This window comes from Electrona antarctica (genome assembly GCF_951216825.1).
Source record: "Electrona antarctica genome assembly, chromosome: 13".
In the NCBI taxonomy this organism is placed as follows: Eukaryota; Metazoa; Chordata; class Actinopteri; order Myctophiformes; family Myctophidae; genus Electrona; species Electrona antarctica.
Window position 1 is genome coordinate 27,815,293 of NC_136794.1, and position 21,556 is coordinate 27,836,848.

The 21,556-nt window shown below is 42.8% G+C and overlaps 1 protein-coding gene across 1 annotated transcript in view; it reads right to left on the reverse strand.

Annotated features, from left to right (window-relative positions):
* The window catches only part of LOC306935759 (protein mono-ADP-ribosyltransferase PARP14-like), a 26,593-nt gene continuing 5,037 nt past the window's right edge, over positions 1-21,556 (reverse strand). Inside the window, exons 8-28 of the mRNA XM_079518947.1 lie at positions 21,278-21,511; positions 18,177-20,236; positions 17,967-18,069; positions 16,024-16,125; positions 15,239-15,301; positions 14,894-15,070; positions 13,515-13,699; positions 13,328-13,376; positions 13,114-13,218; positions 12,941-13,003; positions 12,216-12,392; positions 11,676-11,848; positions 9,437-9,683; positions 8,926-8,988; positions 8,365-8,541; positions 6,106-6,288; positions 4,821-5,119; positions 3,539-3,905; positions 2,960-3,123; positions 1,671-1,845; positions 1-1,355 (exon numbers count right to left, since the gene is read on the reverse strand). Of these exons, the coding sequence (XP_079375073.1) occupies positions 1,060-1,355; positions 1,671-1,845; positions 2,960-3,123; positions 3,539-3,905; positions 4,821-5,119; positions 6,106-6,288; positions 8,365-8,541; positions 8,926-8,988; positions 9,437-9,683; positions 11,676-11,848; positions 12,216-12,392; positions 12,941-13,003; positions 13,114-13,218; positions 13,328-13,376; positions 13,515-13,699; positions 14,894-15,070; positions 15,239-15,301; positions 16,024-16,125; positions 17,967-18,069; positions 18,177-20,236; positions 21,278-21,511 (5,462 nt within the window). The 3' untranslated portion in view covers positions 1-1,059. The remainder of the gene's footprint in view (positions 1,356-1,670; positions 1,846-2,959; positions 3,124-3,538; positions 3,906-4,820; positions 5,120-6,105; positions 6,289-8,364; positions 8,542-8,925; positions 8,989-9,436; positions 9,684-11,675; positions 11,849-12,215; positions 12,393-12,940; positions 13,004-13,113; positions 13,219-13,327; positions 13,377-13,514; positions 13,700-14,893; positions 15,071-15,238; positions 15,302-16,023; positions 16,126-17,966; positions 18,070-18,176; positions 20,237-21,277; positions 21,512-21,556) is intronic.

The window sequence follows — 21,556 nt, forward strand, 5'->3', positions numbered from 1 at the left end:
CTGGTTTAACTTTATTTCCATAAAATTGTTTCATTGGACAGGAAAAACAATTACAGCAGCAAAGGTATGAACTTCAAAAGGAGTTATGCATTTTCATAACTGTTTGCCTACAGTATCACCCATGTATCTAGTCACAACTACTATATTTTACACGATTTTGTAAATTCAATTAGAAAAGAAAATGAAAAAACAAGGGTATACTTATCTTGATAATGTCAATCAATATAATTGATGACTCGCAGTGCAAATACAATATGCCTATATTGCACAGTATCTTTGGTTGTAAAACACCATATTTCTCCCACAGTGTAGCCATACCGGCGTAGTGCAAATATAGTAGAGATGTCCCGATACTGTATCGGTATCGGGAAAAGTATCGAATCGGCCCTTATTTGTCATATCGGGTCATATCGGTAGCAACTATTACAGTCTAACCACCGATCCGACACAGAGGTAAATAAAATCTTGGGACATGTGGAATTTGCTTTGGAGTTGCCCAAACTGCAAGTGCACATTTGAGTGAGGAGTCTGCTATAAACACAACATGAGATCACGACACTGGTATCGGTATTCGGTATCGGCTAACACAGAAATTGAGGTACCGGGATCGGATCGGAAGCAAAAAAAGTGTATCGGGACATCCCTAAAATATAGTATTCTATTGTTTATCATTAAAAGTTACATGTTTGTGGCCTGGGCCATGGCTCAGCGGTCCAGGCACCTTGGCTGGTAATCCAGTCTGGCAGTGTGCCGCGGGTTCGACTCCCGATCCCAACGGCCTTTACTGCATGTCTTCCCCCATCTCTCTCCCCATTTCCTGTCAGCCTACTGTCTGTCCCTCCATAAAAATATAAAATAAAAGGCAAAAGCCACAAAAAAAGACATTTAAAAAAAAAGTTACATGTTTGTGCTCAGGACAAAGAGTAAGTCACCAGGATGCTCACACACTGTTTAAATCCTTTTCACGAGGGGTTGATAAGAGAGCAAAAGTGTCATGTGGCCATATTTTTTCAGCGCAAATCGTCAAATTGTACTATGATTGTTTCTTCCCACTGTTCCTCACGATGTCTTGAATGTGATCAGATAGTCAGGATAAACGCCTGCATCGCAAAACACCACGTAGATGAAAGGTTTCAGTGGGTTGTCCACTGCACAATCATGCAGGCCTTCGGCCAGGTTACTGGGGTTGAGAGGTGATGGCTCCAGCATGCCCGAGGTCCCTTTGCATGGTTTCCCAACCAGGACTCGAGCATGATAGATGTACTTGAGGCCATTGGCATCAGGGTTGGAGTAGGCATCTTGTAAAGAATACCAGGATTCTTTGGCGAAATAGGTCCCATTACCATATAAAGTGGCTGAGAAAACAGAATCAAGAGGAAACTCATTGATACCATGACAATATGCCCATGATGTTTGTGTATGGTTGTGTGTGTGTGTGTGTGTGTGCCTGTGGTTGTGTGTGTGTGTGTGTGTGTGTGTGTGTGCCTGTGGTTGTGTGTGTGTGTGTGTGTGTGTGTGTGTGTGTGTGTGTGTCAGAAAGACTTCTTGTGAGCTGGTAATATCAAGTCTTAGAGGAAATTATAGAAATTCTCAAAACTACAGTGCCAACTTTTCAGTTTTTCTAGAGTTCATATTAATGTGCATTTGCACTAAAGTACACCCCTACCTACCATTTCTACCACAGAAGCTCCTGTTGAAGCCGCTGACGTTGATCTTTTGGCAGATGGCTGAGGTTGTGCCGTGGTAGAGGTTCATCTCATTCTTGTTGGTGGGGTACCTCTTATCCAGCCGCTGTTTCCTGACTGCGTAACGCTGCCACTGGTCTTCATTCTGGATCCTCTGGATCTGTGGACATCGCCAGAGTGATATTGTTCAATTATACTCGTGCCATAAAGACCATTGTGAATAATTTTAGTTTTTATAACAATACAATTCAGGGTGAAAATCAGCAAACACATACCAACCACAAACGTAACTAAAGTAATATAGCTGCAAGCAGTGATAAGGCGGGACCAAGAAAGAAGACAATACGCAATAAGAACAATATGCACAAATAAGAATCATGGGCTGAGTTGTCGGTACCCGGATTTGAACCCAAAACCTTGTGGTCTAAGGTCAAGAGCTCTACTGACTGAACTACACGGAGACAATCAGTGACTACATTGTAAACAGAAAAAGTATGTGTGTCCTCATTTTGGGCACGTCATTATCCATTTCTACAGTGTGTTCGAAGTTCATGTTTTCACGTACAAACTTCTCTTCAACCGGGATTTCAGTAATGGTCCATAGATTGTGTGTAGGACGTTTCATGCAAATTGCTCAAAAATCCAGGCAGAAAATCAGGTATGGAGCGGACGTAGAATACGCACATCGACAGGCTGGGTGCTGGGCTAAAGCAACTTCAGTAGATATTGGATGGAGCCCGCACACCACAGGTACAAGAAAGACATTCTTTATTGAGAATTCTGACAACGTTTCGATCCATTTGATCTTCATGACCTGATGAATTCACGTGTAGACGTTTTTGTGCATTTTGAGCAAAGATCCTGGGAGGAGATACATTTTAACTGTATTTCATATAATTCAAAATGGCGGGTGATCTAAAGGTCAGAGGTCAAAAGTCAGAACACGAAAGTTGTTCGGCATGAGGAGACACATATGTGTATCTAAGTGTCATTGCCAACGGTCAAACGGTTCATGAGCTATGCACGTTCAAAGTTAGCATTTTCAATTGAGCGCTATAGCGCCACCATTTGGCCAATCGTCATGGGCTTCGCATAGTCACCGTTTGGCATGGCCCTCTACCAGATTACCACGTTTCGCGAAAACAGACTGCACGGTTCAGCCAGAACAGCTATTTTTGGCGGAAGAAGAAGAAGAAGGAGAAGAAGAAGAAGAAAAAAACACAAAAACAATAAGTGACCAAAGTCACTTCGTGACTTCTTGGTCCCTTAATTACCTTGACAACTTGAATGGTTGGCGTGATATCATTAGATGCATTTTGGGATGTTTTAATGAATTCTGTCACAACTTTCTTGTACTCTCCTGAGGTTGGATCAACGTCAACTATGTCCATTTCCTTGTTGTCCATCTGGGTCCAGGTCGGTGGAGACTGTATGACAGCTAAGACAGAGGGACATTTTAGTACAATGAGAACATTCTGTATCAGATACCTATGAAATACTGTATGAAAGACGCTACAATTAAAAGCAACATTACATAAATATTAACTAAATATAGATAATTTCTGTATGTTTAAAAAACATAAATAAAACTTAGTAACAATGATAATTAACTGTCAATAATAAATAAACACATTCCTATAAATACAATGTATGTAGGAAATGCCCTCCTTGCCAACCTGAGAGCACCACAATCGGTTAATTTTTTAAGAGAGGACTAAAAAAAGTAAAGAATTACCTTTTTAACAAAGCATTTATTTTAGCCACACTGGTTTTAACTCTAGGCTTCATTGCCCTCATGCACATTGAGATTTACACTAATGTAAAGTGCATTATGAATCAAATCCATGTTGTACCTTTATCAGAATCAGCCTTTATGGTTCTCTTGATCCTTGTGCTGGTTCCTCTGGCATCAGTGCGCTGCATGCTCTTCAGATCCACGGTGTATGTTTGACCACAGTGACTGTAGGTGATGCTGGGCCGCTTGTCACACAGAGCACGCTCCAGGTCCAAGCTCAGGCTCTGGTCCAGCGCTCCCCAGGACTCACCCACCGCCGCCTCCCAACACACTATCTCACGCAGCCTCTTCTCCTCCTCCCGCCTGCTCTCCCTCTCCTTGGCCCTGTGGAGGAACTCTTTGATCTGCAGGACGGCGGCTAGAACGTCGTCCCTCTTCCCTGAGATGGTGGCTTTGTCCTGGGCCGGTGACATGAGCACGCTCACCTAACAGAGATGATAATTATGTAATATAGTGGTTGACATTATATAGTAATAATAAACATTGATATAAAATTATGAAATGAGTACATTATATTTTTTAATAGAGATGGTATACGAGAAGAAAAGGGTCCCGCACACTGTCTTCACTTATAGCAGTAGCTTTATTCAGTTTCTGTCTAAACGACCTTCATCAGGTATCTGGTAATACCTGATAAAGGTCGTCAGGTATTGACTTTTCTTCTCATGATTCGCATTTGGTTGCCGGCTCCGACGCACCTGTCTTTGTAGGCGTGCACAAGGCCTTTTCGCTACAAAATATTGATGGTATAAAATACTACTACTTAGGGCTGGTTGTCCGAGTAAAGAGGACCCGCCGCAGTGGTGTCCGATTAGAACTGGTTGTAAGGCCAAATATTCCGTCTCGTGCTGAAGGCTGTGAGGTCTGGCGAGCCGCCCCGCATCCGAAACGGTCGAGAACTGTGTGGGGTCCCCGGAACATCCAGACCGCCAGGAACGCGCCCAGGGGGCCGGGCCGGTTCCGGCGAGCCACCCCACGTCCGAAATGATTGAGAAATGACAAGAGTTACCATGTGGGGGTCCCCAGGGGGTCCCTCTACTGTACTGTCACACCCCAAATTATCATATATACAGTTAATATGTGTGTGTGTGTGTGTGTGTGTGTGTGTGTGTGTGTGTGTGTGTGTGTGTGTGTGTGTGTGTGTGTGTGTGTGTGTGCGTGTGCGTGCGTGCGTGCATGCGCGCATGTGTGTTAGGCTGTGCAACAGTGACCCTTGGTTGTGAAAACCAACCAAAAGCTATGTTCGTGCTCGGAAAGACCCAGCCAGGGACAGATGCAGGGACACACATAGCTGTCTATAGGAGTGGTTGCAGCACTCGAAAATAAATAATGTAACTAACCTGGCTCTTCTGGCTGAGATCCACGACGGCCTGCTTCTCTGCCTCCAGCAGCAGCGGCAGCTGGCTGGAGGACAGCTCCTCACTGTGGCACTCCTCAGATATCATGTCGTCCATGATCTGTTTGACTTGGGCCAGGCTGGCAGCAGAGCAGCCCAACACATCTGCCTCCATGGTGGGGAAGGACACGGCTCTGCAGGCGCTGGACAGGCTCAGTGTGTTCTGCTGGGCGGGTGTTGTGGAAGGGTTCGGCGTGGCCGCTGTTGATGTTGTGGGAGGAGGGTGGTGTAACTTTTTGGTCACTGTGGGAATAGTTTAAAAAGCAAATGTGCGTTACAAATGATAGATCGGCATTGTCTGTCCTGATGAAGGTCGAATAGACCGAAACGTTGAATAAAGAGCAACATTTTTGGCAAATGTTCTGACAGCGTGCGGGACCCTTCTTTGTTTTTCAAAGATAACCTTTTTAAGATCGGCTATTTAAAAATCACACCCATGTGAAGTGAGGGGCGCTAATATATTAAAGTCTAACTCATGTTGATTAGGTGATGTAATGGTGATGTAAAACAAACGGTGTCAAAACAAACATTAAATTCTCTTTATTGTTAATGGCATTTAATGTTGGTGTTAGGGACAAGATTACGTACATTTTCCCTTCATTGTCAATGGCATTTTTAAAACAAACATTGAACTAAAAACAAACATTAATTTCTCTTCATTGTCAACTGGCGTTTTAAAAACAAACATTGAACTAAAGACAAACATTAAACCTGTATATAGGAGGGGCTAGCGCCCCTCAAAAATAGGAAATGTAAGATTTGCTTAACTGCTTAACCACATGAACCCTAGCATCCCTGTTCTGGGGTGAACATTCGTCAAATATCGCAGATCTACAAGCTCGTTGTGACGTTTTTGTGTCCTCCTCTGTATGCTTTAGTTGTAGTTCCTATTACACCACTAGGTATAACTGTACATTTTCTTCAAATGAAAGGAAACGCCTCACGATAGGAACAAGAGTAAAGAATAACCCTTCTTCTCTTGCTTGGTCTACCTGCCATCCACCTCTACAGCTGTACAACGGTTGTTATTGGCGAGGAGATTTTGTGGAGAGCCTGGAGTAAAAAGGATGGCCAAGTCCCCCTGCGGGACTCACTCCAGTTAACAAAGTAGAGTTTAAGTGGTTAAACCCTACCCCACTGCCACAATTATCCTCTATTCTATAGTGTTCTAAAGAGATTGTCTCATCGTCAATCTTTGATCTGAACTGACCTTTAGGCTTCATGCTTACCAGGTTTCTTGGGAGTCACCTTCTTGAATTTCTTCATGACCTCCTCAAAGTCCTGAATCATCTTTGTTTGGAATATCACAAAGTGAATGGTTTTAAGTGTTGTGGTTTTGGTGCTTTTCATGTGATCTTCAACTGCTGCCATCATTGCATTTGCAACCTGCAAGGCCCCAAGATTCCCAGCTCCTGTAAAAAAGAAGAAAAAAAGCACTGTTTTTTCTTTTCTTTTACTCAGAAATACCTTTTATCCATCCTTGCACACAATATGTATGGTAGCACTGTTTAACATGCCAAAAGAGTATTCAATCAATACGATGCTCATGATTAAATATAACCTGTACACACCTGCATATGATGCTACATATGATGTATATATCTGCTTTCACAATACACTGATCTGCATAAGTGCATATACACTATTAAAAGGATAGTGTATAGGATACTGAGGGGTTGAGCCAGTGGTTGGACCTGGCTGACGCGCTGATGTTAGTTTGGGCTAATACCGTACTGTTCGCTGTGTGTCAATGTTCCAAAAGATGCGTTAATTAAAAAGATATACTGTATGTATTACTTCACCGTGCTGCGTGCATAACAGATATCCATGGGTTTCCAAACAAACACCAAACATTTCACAGCCCAGCGAATCGAACAAACAGTGTTAACATGCAGTCAAAAACCAATGCCCTTCTGTTCTGGGTCAAAATTCCTACCCATGTCAGTGAACCTGGCGCTTATATCGATAACAGCGCCACCCCATGGTCGCATTAATTAATTTGTCATTTTCACCCATTTGGCTCCTACAGTGGCTATTCTCCTATTTAACCTGTCGATCTTCTCTTTTCTCACACTCTACTACAAAACGATGGTGTGCACAGAAGAAAATGTAGTGCTCTACAGAATTTAGATGTGGTCGGGTAGGACCACTACTGGTTGACAAGAGTTATTGCCTGAAGCTCAAAGCACAATGGGTCTATTTTTCGTCCATGCTAAACCCCTTAACTGTCAAAAGGCTCATGGAGAGTCACTGACACCCAATCAAGCCTGAGTGAGTGGCAGCTTGTTCATTGGCCACGCACAGGTGTGGGAGGCTATATAAGTAGAACTAGCTGCACTCATTCCCTGATGCATGCTCAGATCACCACACTGTGCGGCCTCTTCCTCTTGTCTCAACCTCCAGAACTACCAGCTTTCTTCAAAAATGTGTGTGTGTGTGTGTGTGTGTGTGTGTGTGTGTGTGTGTGTGTGTGTGTGTGTGTGTGTGTGTGTGTGTGTGTGTGTGTGTGTGTGTGTGTGTGTGTGTGTGTGTGTGTGTGTGTGTGTGTGTGTGTGTGTGTGTGTGTGTGTGTGTGTGTGTGTGTGTGTGTGTGTGTGTGTGTGTGTGTGTGTGTGTGTGTGTGTGTGTGTGTGTGTGTGTGTGTGTGTGTGTGTGTGTGTGTGTGTGTGTGTGTGTGTGTGTGTGTGTGTGTGTGTGTGTGTGTGTGTGTGTGTGTGTGTGTGTGTGTGTGTGTGTGTGTGTGTGTGTGTGTGTGTGTGTGTGTGTGTGTGTGTGTGTGTGTGTGTGTGTGTGTGTGTGTGTGTGTGTGTGATACATCCTTATGGGCCTACATTATTATTGATTGATGCCTTATTTAGATATTCATTATTCTATGATCTGACAATGGTTTATTATTATTGGATTGAACTGCCATCTATGATTTGTTTATTGGAGATTATTATTATTATTGCTGATACAATTCTATTATGTGTTTCTTTATGTACAGCACACACACATCGTGTGTACCACACACATCATTAGTAAATTGCCACACCGTGGCCAAAGAGAATCCTCTGCCTCCTTTCATTCCCTATGGTCAGCCTGGCCGGTGGCCTTGCCTGCTCACCTCTGTCAGTCACTAACCTAACTATTTCCGAGACACTCTTTCATTAACCATAAACTACTTTGCCTTTTTTAACTATTTGGAAAATTATTTTTGAATAGTTAAAATAGCCAATCAACAAGCTGTCGATGTAGACCATTAAAATCATTTTCAAAATAGTAAAACAAGGCAAAGTAGTTTAGGGAGAAGGGGCTTAGCATGGACGAAAATAGAGCACAATATCTCTCCTGCCCAAACCGGCTTTCCATCTTATCTCAGGAGTAGAAGATTTGCGGGCCGTCAGGCTGGTTCAGCAGCCTAGGTGCCCAGACGGTTGAGCGAACCGCCCGGGGCACAGATTGCAGCTTTAAGAAGAAATCATATAGGATGTACATTTATAGCCTACCTGTACCGAGTGCTGGGAAGGAGACAGAATGAAGCTTATGGTCTTCACACATCTGTAAGACTTTACGCATGGAGCTGGTGATTTCTGTCTTCGTGGTTTGTCCCACCATGTGAATGATGTGCTTGGTGAGGAGTTTGCCAGGTTTGGTGATGACAACACCACTGCTGGGTTGGGTTCCTTTTGGGATCAGAGCAGAAATACTCATGCATTAATGAATCATCCTTCTAAGATGATTTGCAGTGCATTTGGAGCCTGCAGGTGAAATAATTGTATTTCAAAATGTCCATATGAAGAATTGATTATGACAATATGACCCCTATCATGGGAGGGGTGTTGAGTCTATATTATATAATGACTGAAGGAGGCGCTAGAGGGAAGGCCATGGTTTCACCATGATCTGCAATCTGTCTCTTGGATTATAAGATATTTAAGATATGTTGACATACGTTGTTTGGGCAAAGATGGTGGACAGATGGAATGACAATGACTTTCTTAGAGCCTTGCCGTAACCAGGACTAAAAACAGATATATTTCAGAGAGCATACAAAACGCACATCTTACCTAGAGTGTTGCATTCATCAACCACGCTCTGCCCAGCAGCTTTCAGAATTGCTCCTGACACACCTACACAGAAACATGGAATGTTACAAAGTCTTGCATCTTCAAACATTTCCCAACTGATCTCTGGCATACAGAACCCTCAATGAGGGTTCATCATTGTTGATGTGCATGTAGTCTCCTATTAGCGATGTAACTTGAACTACTTTTTTTTTTACACTTTAGTGGAGTACTTTCAGTTTAATACCTTTACTTCTTTAGACACTAGATGCAAATATTGTACTTTCACTCCACTACATTTATTTGAAAACGTCAGTTACTAGTTACTTTGCACTAGTTACTTTACTTCTAATGTTGCAGAACATTAGAAGATTGCAGTGGAAATCCCACTACAACAACATTATGCAGTTGTCAAGATTTTCCACCTCCGTCAGATAGTGATTATGTGATTTTGAACTGTTTTCTTTTCAAACCAAAACTTAAATCAAATGAACCAAATAATCAAATACTGCACCTGAACTGAGATCGAGGGAGGTGTTGGTGCTGCTGACGATAGCGTCCGTCTTCTCCCGAGTGATGTCATCACTAAACACCTTGACCTTCACTGGCCCCACCATGGCTTCCATGCTGCCTTGTACGTTGAGGTCAACTTCCTCTTCTTCTGAAGTAGCAGACTGGCTGCTGGTATCATCTTCCTCGTCTTCTGACGTAGTCCCCTGGCTGCTGGTGTCACCACCATCATCATCCTCATCAACCATCGTCTGTCGTGGGTCATGTGGAAAAGTCAGTTTCTAAACCACTTACACCCTGTTACTTGGTAAACTAATACTGGGTTGACTCTGTGCTTGCTTTTTTCCCCTGCTACTTGCTTTTTTGTCCATCTATCTCTTGGCTGAAAACAGACGACTTACAAGCTCAAGGTCATGTTGCAACACGGTGTGAGCTTGGAGATCCGCCCCAGATAATAGGGGTGGTATGGTTCAGGTGGTTAAGTGAAAAGAGATTTGAAAATGATAATCACCATCATGATCATCAATTGTGACCAGATTTGACTGAGAGACTGCCATCGCGCAAATTACAGCTTTTCAGAGGAGAAAAACTTTTTTTAAATTTTCTTTCTCCAAAATGAGTTTATAGCACAGGCAGACTCTTCACATACTAGAGCATGTCTGAAATAAGTTTCAGAGCTGAAATCGACATGTAAATATGAAATAAATGCTTAAACATGTAGCTAGGTGTAATGTTAGAGACCACAGAAGTGAACCTTTCAAGCCTGTTTTCTCAACTCGCTGTTTTCTGCAAGACATAACTCTATAAGCCATATCTCCACAACTGGTGGGTCAAAAAACGAAAATTCAAAAAAATCCAATGGCAGTCCCTCAGTCAAATTTAGTCACAATTAAGTCTCGTCAAGACACTATGCCTACTTCATATCCCTAGCACAAATTTCTCATTTTTTTCAATGTGTTCCTCCTTGATTTCAGGTGACTTAAACTATTATTATTATAAGTAGTAGTGCTATCATAACAATAATACTAGTTATTATTTAGTAAATAATAAAAAAATAAAAATATCATATTTTCTGCATTTGTTGTAATAATAATAAACTTTATTTATAAAGCACTTTTTAAAACAATGTTACAAAGTGCTTTCCAATACAGGATAAAATGCAGTAGTAATAGCAAGGTAATAAAATAACAATAAACAATATTAACACAGGTAAACAGGTGAACACAAAATAAAACGATCAATAATTCAAGTAAAAGCCATCGTGAACAAGTGGGTTTTTAGCTGTGATTTAAAAGAACTCAATAGGGTGATGTGTCTTAGGGCCTCTGGTAGGGCATTCCACAGCGTAGGTGCACGGGCCGAGAAAGCCCGGTCACCCATGGTGACAAGCTGGGTAGCCGGAACTTCCAGGAGAGCCTTGCTTGCCGATCTAAGGCTACGTGTTGGCCTATGGGGCTCCAGCATGTCTTTTATATAGATGGGGGCCAAGCCATTTAGTGCCTTAAAAGTGGTAATTAAAATTTTAAAATCAATCCTAAAATGAACAGGCAGCCAGTGGAGGGAGGCGAGGACAGGGGTAATGTGGTCACGCCTTCTGGAGTTGGTCAGTAATCTGGCTGCTGAGTTCTGGACCATTTGAAGAACGGGAGATAGTTTTTTTATTGAGTCCGGAATATAGTGAGTTGCAATAATCTAAGCGTGTTGTGATGAAAGCGTGGATTACCTTCTCAAGGTCAGGGAATGAGATGAATGATTTGATTTTTGCTATATTACGGAGTTGGAAGAAACAGGATTGTACAACCTTAGTGACTTGCTGATTGAGTCGAACATCACGCCTAGATTACGGGCTACACTTTTGATGTTATTGGACAGGTTGCCAAGCTGTGACTGGAAAACGGGGATGTAATTTGGGGGGCCAAAGAGGAGGATTTCAGATTTAGAATCATTTAGCTGGAGGGAGTTCTGGGACATCCAGCACTTGATGTCTGATAAACAAGCTAGGATTAGGGATGTATCTGTGCTGCCAGGTTTGAGGGGGATGTAGAGCTGAGAATCATCTGCATAACAGTGAAAGTTTATTTTATGTTTTCTTATAATATGGCCAAGTGGGAGCATGTAAATAGAAAATAATAATGGGCCTAGGATTTATCCTTGGGGAACACCAGAGGTAAGCCCCTTTGGACTGTTTATGTACATTCAGGTACACTCCTGTACATACAGGACGGTGTGTGAACTGAACTTACCCTCTGGTTTGACTTCCACTGGATGAGGCCGTGCAGGAAGTCCTGGAGGATGTTGTCCTGTTGGATGACCACGAAGAGGAGCTTCAGGACGCTGGAGGCGGTAGAGGACAGATGGTCCATGACGCCCTGCAGGATGGCCTCTACACAATCCAAGCCCGACAGGCCTCCGGCGCCTGCAGTTAACAAGGAAGAGGGAAGGAGGCGGACCAAATGTAAGGACATTCAAAAAAGTCTCTTTTGTTTTGAGAAAGCTTGGTGTTCAATTGATGACATTGTCAAAGTCTTTACCCACTGAAAATTGGATTCATACTTCAAAACCAATGTGCTTCTACATGTTTAGTTAATGCCACACTAAGTTTGTACACTCAGAGTCAAAGTTAATTTGACTCCGAGTGTACAAATGGAATCATAATGGACCCTAAGGGTCCATTTGGTTCCTAATGATCATTTAGCTGGGGGACCCAATGGAACACTGTCAAGGACCCCTAGGGGTTTCCGGACCCCACTTTGGGGACAACTGGCTTAAATAATACTTCCTACCAGTTCCCACAGCAGGGAGGGACAACGTGGTGATGGCTCTCTCTTCGCAGCATTCCAGCACCTTGCGGACGCGTGCAGTGGCGTCCGCTGCGTTGTGTGGTCCCACCATGTGCAGGATGTAGTCACACTGCAAGGCTCCGCCACTCGTCACTCCAACCTGGTCACCTTTCAGTGGCCCTTTAAACATAACCAGAAGGGCAACAAACCAAATCAGATGCCACTACGGTGTATTTTACATAGGAGGAATCAAAGCCACTTCATGCCGACATTAGAAGCATGCCATATATTATACTAGAATACAAGCAGCACAATGAGACAGGCAACAGTAAATCATAACCTCATTCATACACAACATAGTACAGTAGTATTAGGGCTGCGAATATCTCGATTATTTCAAACGTATTCCTCAATTATGATTAATGAACAATAATTTCAGAAACGTATAACACAGGAGAATTGTTGTGTTGATTAATCGATATAAGAAATAAAATAAAATGTATCAAACAAAACACCCAACATGAGAAGATTAAGTCAGTTATTGGTTATAAATGGCTTGTAGATGTGCCATTTTCACTAGATATTCGCCTACTATGAGTGGAACAATGTTGTTAAATATGTGTACTGTACGCACAGAGTTTTGCATAGGATTGCATACTGCTAGCACCTTTCTCATAGCATTCAATCTGTCTGAGGTTTCTAATTGTACATTTAAAATCAACACTCACGGATTTTTTGACATTCTTGTTCAATTGCAGATCCAGCTGCTTTGAAAATGGCTCCAGAGACACCTAAAAATGAAAAAGTGGGGTCTTAATTTCAAATGTCGTGTCTCACTGTTAGATCTGCAGCTCAAGCTACATGTGTCTGTACACAAGAGGTAGCGTACTAGCGCACCAACCTCCTTTGGAATTGATATCAGCATTGGTGGTATTCACAATGCCTTTGACAGTGTCCTGAGTGATGTCGCCTTTTCTCACTTCAACCCTGACACCGTGGATCTTAACTACAGTGGAAGGAAAATAGACCAATACATAAATAATGACTAACGACTTCAGCTGTCTTTGTTTGCTTTTTTTTTGTGAAAATGCAATACAATCAAAGATAATTCAAACCTTGATTTGGAGGTAGATCAGACTTGGCATTTGTTGATGCAGCTATTGCCTATTAATTAAAGACATCACATCATGTACAGATTGCATAAAATAGAGAAACGAGGAAAGTCACAAATTATTTTGTAAATAAATGGTTGTAATAGTAAAAAACAAATACATTTATACTGTAGATGTGATTATACTGTACCTGACTGACACTCTTCTTTGGTTGTTTGTTTTTGCAAAAAACATCCCTCATTGCGTTATAAATATCGTCTTCAAAGGCCACGACAGAGATTGTCTTGAGGCTGGAGGACGCAGTCTGTGATGTGTGGTTTTCCACTGCTTTTAGAATACCCTTGATGCAGTCCTTGGGGCTAATGCTACCTTTTCCTGTGGCAATACAACAATCAACACCAAAGAGAAAATACATGATGAATAAATAATAATGCTGTGCCTCCTGAATATTCGTATTCAGCAGTCAATTACGTATAACTGAGTGGGACTATAATATTGCCTAAATATCTAAACCACAGTTTCATAGTTTGATTATAATGTTCACAAATATCTACAATTTGAAGTAGTAACAATTTCTTCAAATTGAATGGTTCCATTGGAGATGCAGTGGAGTAAAAGGCAAGCGGCAAGTGGGACATTCCAGTGCAAGCGGTGCAGGGGAGAAGTCCCACAAGCAGATGCAGACGAGCAATACAAGGCTCTTGTAGTGGACGGGGAGATGTATGAGGTGGTGAACAGTTTCTGCTACCTAGGGGGACATGCTCAACGCTAATGGAGGGGTGGAACTAGCTGTGACCACAAGGGTGAGAAGTGGATGGAAGAAGTCCAGGGAACCCATGCCATTTCTAACATCCAAGGCCCCATCCCTGAAGATGAAAGGGCAAGTGTACTCTGCCTGCATCAGAAGTGGCATGACGTATTGATGGATGTGCAGTGTGTCACTGAGGGAGAGAGACCAGTGCAGAGCTGAGACAGAGGATGGGAGTGGAGGCCATAGTGGATGTGGTGAGGAGAAGGACACTGCGATGGTACGGACACGTAGTAAGGAAGGCTGACATGACATGACATGAAAGCACATCGACCATGAGGTGGCCATGGACCGTTCCCAGTGGAAGAAAGCCATATTGAGAATCCAGTCCAACCCAGAGGTGCCTGGAAAGAAGACTTTAAACCGATGATGATGATGATGAACAAAAATGGTAAATGGTGCATTTATATAGCGCCTTTATCCAAGGCGCTTTACATAGATTGTGCATTACATTCACCCATTCACACACACATTCATAAACCGATTGCGGCGGAAGCCATGCAAGGTACCAACCAGCACATCGGGAGCAATTTGGGGTTCAGTGTCTTGCCCAAGGACACTTCGACATGTAGACAGGAGGAGCCGGGATTCGAACCGCCGACCCATGGATCATTGGACGACCTGCTCTACCTCTTGAGCCACAGTCGCCCCATTTATAGAGACAGAACCTTACATGTACAGTATATGTTTTATATGAATGATGTCTTCCCATCAGAGACAGCATTTCAGGGGGAAAAAACTGATATGACAGTATATATTACCTGTGCCGATAGTAGGAATAGCAACGGTGGCAGCCATTTTGCTCTCACAAAGCTGAAGGACCTTCTCTATGGAGACGGTGATAGCGATGGCCTGGCTGGGTCCAACCATCTGAGCTATGTGTTTACAACTCAGGCTGCCACTGCTGGTTAGCACCACACCATCAGCTTTCTGAGCACCTGAGAGAAAACACAATGTCATCAGAGATGGAGATTGCGATCGCTATATTTCTGTACTTTGAATGTTCACGTCTTTTCTTTTTGCGTAAACAGTATGTAGTATGTAAAATAAAGTGTCATTTTATTATAGTAATATTACTAAGCCGAAATTTGAAACAGTTTCTCTACCATGTTTGTTGCATTCGTCCACAACAGATTTCCCTGCTGCTTTCAGGATGGCTCCGGACACACCTGTTCAACACAATGTGAAACAATCCATCAACACAGACTTCTACTTTATAGATGGACTGAAGCAACAAAGAACGTAGAATTCAGTGGTTCCCAAACTTTTTAGCTCAAGACCCAAAAGAGAAATTAAACATTTGCGACCCAAACTAGTGAAAATGGCAGATCTACCATTTCACGTGGTGCTTGTTACATTATTTTGAAAGATTGGTTTGTTTTTAATTCACAAAGATTTGTTTAGGAAACAAAACATTAAAGGTATATTCAGTGATTTCACTTCATTTAAATATCACTTATTTTTTGGATAATCCTCCCTACATGTGCTGACCATATAAGGAGTTCATCCCTGTCCCCAGTGAGCCCCTGGGGTCAAAAAACCCTAGTTTCAGTTTTGGTGGCGGGTGGCAAAGCCTTCATCCAATCAGGATGAGAGGGGCCTTTCTCCAATCATGATCGAGTGGGGGTGGGCCTTGGTGCACATGCTGTTGGCCTGGTGCACTTCCCCCCACTGTAGAGCGTGTGCATGTGCACATTTTGTTACCGGGGTGGACTGGGTGGTTTTCCAAATCACCCAAATCACTGAATGCTCCTTTAAGGGGTATTTATACTTGACCCACAAATGGGTCCTGACTCACTGTTTGGGAACCAGTGATGTAGATGACCACAAGAGCAAATGAAAGAACACTTTCAGCCCACATTTCAACAGAGGTCATTAACAATATGATCACCAGTGTTCAGATTGAGATCCTGGTTGGTAGAGTTCACTATGATGTCCACGGCCTCCTTGGTGATGTCTCCTTTCTTCAGAGTCACAGAGACTCCACCTATCACTAGTTTGAACAAGACAACAATCAGGTTCCCTCTTTGTTAGTGTACTCAACAGCAGGCCTTCCAATCCAATCCACTTTATTTATATAGGACATTTCACAACTCAAGGTTTACAAAGTGCTGTACAGAAAGTTAAAAGCTAAATACACTATAAAGCCAAACAAAAGACACCAACAAACCACACAGTAGAAAAGGGACACATTACAACAAAGCCACAGAAAAACACAGAACTCTCAAACGGAATTAAAAGCCAAGGTGTACAGGTGGGTCTTAAGGTGAGATTTAAAAGTCTTGATGGTGGGGGCCAGTTTCACATGGGAAGGGAGCTCATTCCACAGTTTGGGGGCTATGACAGAAAAGGCTCGGTCACCTCTGGTCTTTAAACGTGCCTTTTTTGTGACCTGGAGATTCAACTGGCCAGCAGAACGCAATGACCTTGAGGGAGTGTAAACCTCTATAAGGTCACAGAGATACTGTGGCGCAAGACCGTTCAGTGATTTAAAGACAAACAATAAAATCTTGAAATCAACTCTAAAACGGACGGGGAGCCAGTGAAGGGAAGCCAGAACAGGTGTAATATGGTCATGCCTACGGGTTCCAGTAAGGAGACGCGCAGCAGAATTTTGGACCAGTTGTAGACGTGCCATGGAAGACTGGTTTAAACCAACATACAGTGCATTGCAGTAGTCTAAACGAGTGGAGCTAAAAGCGTTCAAAATCGTTGAAAGAAAGCACAGACTTTTGGCAAGCAGCCTCAGGTGATAAAAGCTGGAACTAACCACAGCGTTTACCCGTTTGTCCAGTTTGAGTGCATTATCCAATTTGACCCCAAGGTTAGAGACAACGGGTTTGGCATAAGGCTGCAGGGGACCAAGGTCGGTGGGTACAACACCAGGGCCACTAGGCCCAAACACTATGACGTTTTTCTTTCATTTACACTGAGGAAGTTGAGAGCCATCCAGGCCTTAATGTCATTGAGACAGTTAAGAAGCTAAAGAAGGGGTGTCAGGGAGTCGTTGCTTCCCTTTTTTAGAGGCATATAGACGAATTCAGAAACGGTCTCATGGTCGCAGCTTACATATTTCCTGTAGGCGGACTCGACATAGATGCAGGGTTTAAACCCTCAACAGGCGCACCTCTTCTACTACAGTGAACGGTAGAGTGACTGATGTTAGTCTGCCTCAAACGTCACTCTTTTACCTGCTTTTTACTACTAACATTACAAAGATGCCCAGAACATCGAGATGAACCTGTTTAGTTTATGGCTGCTCCAACAGTAGTGGCAACATTCCAAAAAAAACGGAATGTCAAAATATCCACCGCGGTGGCTGAGACCAGAGCCATTGAGTAATGGTTGAGACGAAGCAGTGAAAGATCCTGAAAGAAATAACGTCAGTCTTACACAATACCCAATCTTTCTGTTTTATGAACACAAGGCTGCTGTACTTTATACCTCATTAAGCATTTAAAGTATGACGACCATGAGACCCGTTTCTGAATTTGTCTATAGATTTGGGAATCATATACGTAGAAACGATAGGCGATAGCATGTTTCTTGAAAATTTGTTCCAGGGGGAGAAGATAAAGGGAGAACAGTATTGTCCCCGGGATCGAGCCCTGGGGGACTCCGGAAGACAGGTGGGAGGAGGATTCAAAATCTCAAAATTTTACTGAGAAATGTAGGATCATGAGAACCAATCTAGGGCAGAATCCCTGACACCAACACAGTGCTCTAGTCGAGAAATTAGAGTCTTGGCAAAGAGTGTCAAATGCATAGGTTAAATCTAGAAGCAGCAGGATACATAGTATTAATATATTAATAACGTCAAAGAAATTAAATTACCTTTGGTGTTTGGGTCTTTTATAAGTGGTTGCGATGGAGACGAAGCACTTTGTGGAGGCAGAATTGCTGATGGTGTTTTGGGGATAATTGTTTGATGGAATCCCTGTTTAATAACAGACAAGACAAGAGGTTTTAATAGTTTTAAGAGGATTAATAGTTCAACTGTAACACTTATACTAAATACAAACAAGGTAAGGAATACAACCGTACCATGCCCTTGACAGCTGACTTCAATTCTTCCACAACTTTGGCATCAGAATCTATCAAATGGATGCTTGTCAGAACCCCATGGCCCGTAGTGATGAAGCTGAGGATTCCCACCATAATTGCTTCGCAGTAGTCCTTTACAGGAAATCCAAGTGTGCCACATCCGAGTACTGACATGCCTATGGAGACACACTGGTTGCTCTCTGCTTGCACAAGGCTTTCATGGACTGCAGTTTGCACGTAAGTCGCATGAAGACTTGATATGCCCTTTCCCCAAACTGGCATTACTGCATAGATGAGCTTCTTGCATTTGAGGGTTCCCGGGTTGGACAGGACAACATCTCCTGTTGTAAGACTCTGCTTCTCCCTCTGAAACTTGTCAATCACCTGTTTTATCTCTGGCCCTCCAGATTGGAGGAACTGTTGTGCGATGGGGTTGTCAAAGGCCAGGCTGCTCAGAGGGCAAATCAAGGCATCCAATGTATGCTTGGAAATATCACCCTGATTGAGGGTCAATGTGATATACCCATCTATATCAAAGTTGCATGGCTGTGTAGTTGTAGCTGCTGCTTGTGACAGATGGAGTTCACACTGCAAAAGTTTCACCTGAGCCATCAACAGCAGCTTATTCTTCTCCAGGATCTTGGCCTCGCCTGCTTTGGAGTACATAAGCTTCTCCGTTAGTATCGTACCGATTAAACGAGTCACCGCATCTGTGGCTTGTTTGATTTTATCACTTGCAGCTTTGACTTCCAGGCAAGGTGGTGCCTGGCTTTTATAGGGCAATACAGTCGCTCCCAAAGCCTTGATTTCAGTGTCATCAGAGAACATCTTGAGAGACTGGACAAACTCCAACTCCTGCAGTGATTTCAACGGGACATCTGCTGTCACTGGCTTCTTGTCCTCCAGGTAGGCCTTTATCTTGCTCAGAACATCTGTCACCACACCAGAGAATCCACACACCTCAATCTTCTTCCCTGTCATTTTGATGCTAATATTGTGAACGTCCTGACTGGATTTAAGATCTTCAAAAAACTGGTCCCAGTGCTTACCCCTGACAATCTTAACTTGTTCACCACTGATTTCAATGTCTTTGTTTTGTATGACTTCGTGCAATTTGTCTTCAGCTTTACGGATGTCAGCACGATCGCCAAGGATTTGAAAGGACTCCTCGCCGGGGATCAATACGGCCGTTATGTTGCTCTGAGCAAAGTGATCCCTTTGGAACTTCTTCAAGTCGAGTGACTTAATGAAGTTTATCAGGTGAGGGGACATGTTCAGGGTTATGGAATCGACACCCTCCAGGGCTTTGTTCAAGATCCCTTCCGCAGCGTTCACAGCGTTCTTCTGTCCCTTAAGGTGAATGGAAAGACTCTCATCATCTTTGGACAGCGTCACGTCGCTTTCCATTTTGCCAGAGGCGAGGTCCCAGATCAGGTCAAGTTTTTCCTTTGAGCCCAAGTGGATTTCTCTTTCTACAGTGTCTCTTTTGATTTGGAGCTCATCGCTGGTCTTCTTCACCATGTTTCTAACCTTCTCCGCCACCGCCTTCACCTCGTCTCGCGTGCCTACGACCACTACCTCAGAGGTGCTCGTCTTAAAAGAGACGCTGGATTTAGTCGTGGTGAGCTCAAAGCAACTGTTTTCGATTTCTTGCCAGACCTCAACCTCAGCAGGCAGACGTTCCTCCGCGTATCTATTCAACTGGTCCTGAGCCTCACTCTGAGCATTAATTTCCCACCCAGGGCCCTGTCGCAGCATGCCCAAGGTGTCCGCCTGCAGTGTCATGAAGAGTTGCATTTGAGGCGACTCCGTGTCCATGCTGATGGAGACGCTGGAATGGACCTTCTCAAGAGCAGATGTGAAGGCCAGTTTTTGGGACTCGTTGCGACTGATGAAGCTGAGGAGTTCTGCGCTGACATGGACGACCGTGTTCGTCATGATATTTGTTTGGAGGGACATTTCTCCCGTCAAAGCCCTCTGCAGGCTACAGTAGAATAGCTGAGCTTTGAGCTCCTTGGAAGAAAAGGAGTGCTGCTTCCGCTCTGCCACCTCGTAAGCAACTGCAAAGAATGAAAAAAGGTACACAAAATGTATATTTAAACTATGGATCATCATCATAAATGTGGGCGACAGAATACCTGTTGCCATGTCTGCTTATTATAAGTGACTTTGGGCTTGTTTTTCTATAAAGTTGCTTGGGCTCGTTTGTAAAGTGTAATTGCTTATTTGGGCTTGTTTCCTAATGTTATTTATATATCAAGGGCCCACATATTATGTATTATAATACATAATGTATTATTATAATATCATCTAATAACATTTTGTGCCAGGGACCCCTGTACCAGATTGTACCAGAAAAATATTCAAAATGTATTGCCTTCTTTTCTTTCTTTTTAAGAAAATAGTTCTACAAGCTCACATTGTGGGCTTAATCGGTTAACCCAATTAGACCCGAGGCCGATTTTAAAAACACATACGTTTTCTGAAAAAGGTGGTAAGCTATGTCAAAAACATTTATTTTTCAGGATTCAAATTCAAAACCAGCAAAAATAGCAGATCTACAAGCTCAAAACATGTCGCTTCGCACCAGATTTTGAGGTTGTGGATCTGCTACTATAATGCTTTTGTGTGACGTACATATGATCAAGTAGGGCGATAATTTATGAAAAAACACAAAATGTTAGATTATGGAGATAGCGTCTGCCCGGCAACAATGATATATAAAAGACACAGATGCTTTCCTGGAGTGAAAGGTATAAGGCTGTCCAGGTCTAAATCAGTAGACGTGGTCGTCTATTTTTGTTTTGTTAATTTATTTGTAAGTACGGTTCTCAAATTGATAAGAAAATGTCCTTTTTGTTTTTCCATTCAATCCAGGAAAGCATCCGTGTCATTTTAGATTTTAAAAACTGGCTATAGAAGGCGTCTTTAGAATCGTCCCCAAGTGTAATTTGGTTAACAAAATGTAGGTGAAAACATCAGTAGTCAGTGGTATAGGAGTAGGACTCTTCAAATTTGGATGAGCAACGGACACAAAAATCTGAAATCAGAATTTTACACAACAGCATACAATATCAATAATGGCATTTTTATCAGCTTACCATCACAGTCCTGGAATGTTATAATGGCACTCTTGTTTTCGCTGACCCAGCAAATGGACTTGATATCACCACCTCTACTTCTCTTGCTGGAGAAGAAGAGGTTGAGGGCCTCCTTTGACATTGTGCTCATGTCCCCTTGGACCAGGACAGAGTCTGTCACCTCCAAACGATGGGCACCTATCTCTTTGTCCTGGAACTTCTTTGAGGAACACTTCTTCATGAACTCGTTTATATCTGTAGAAATGGAAAGAGCTACTATAATTAAGAATTGTTCAAATA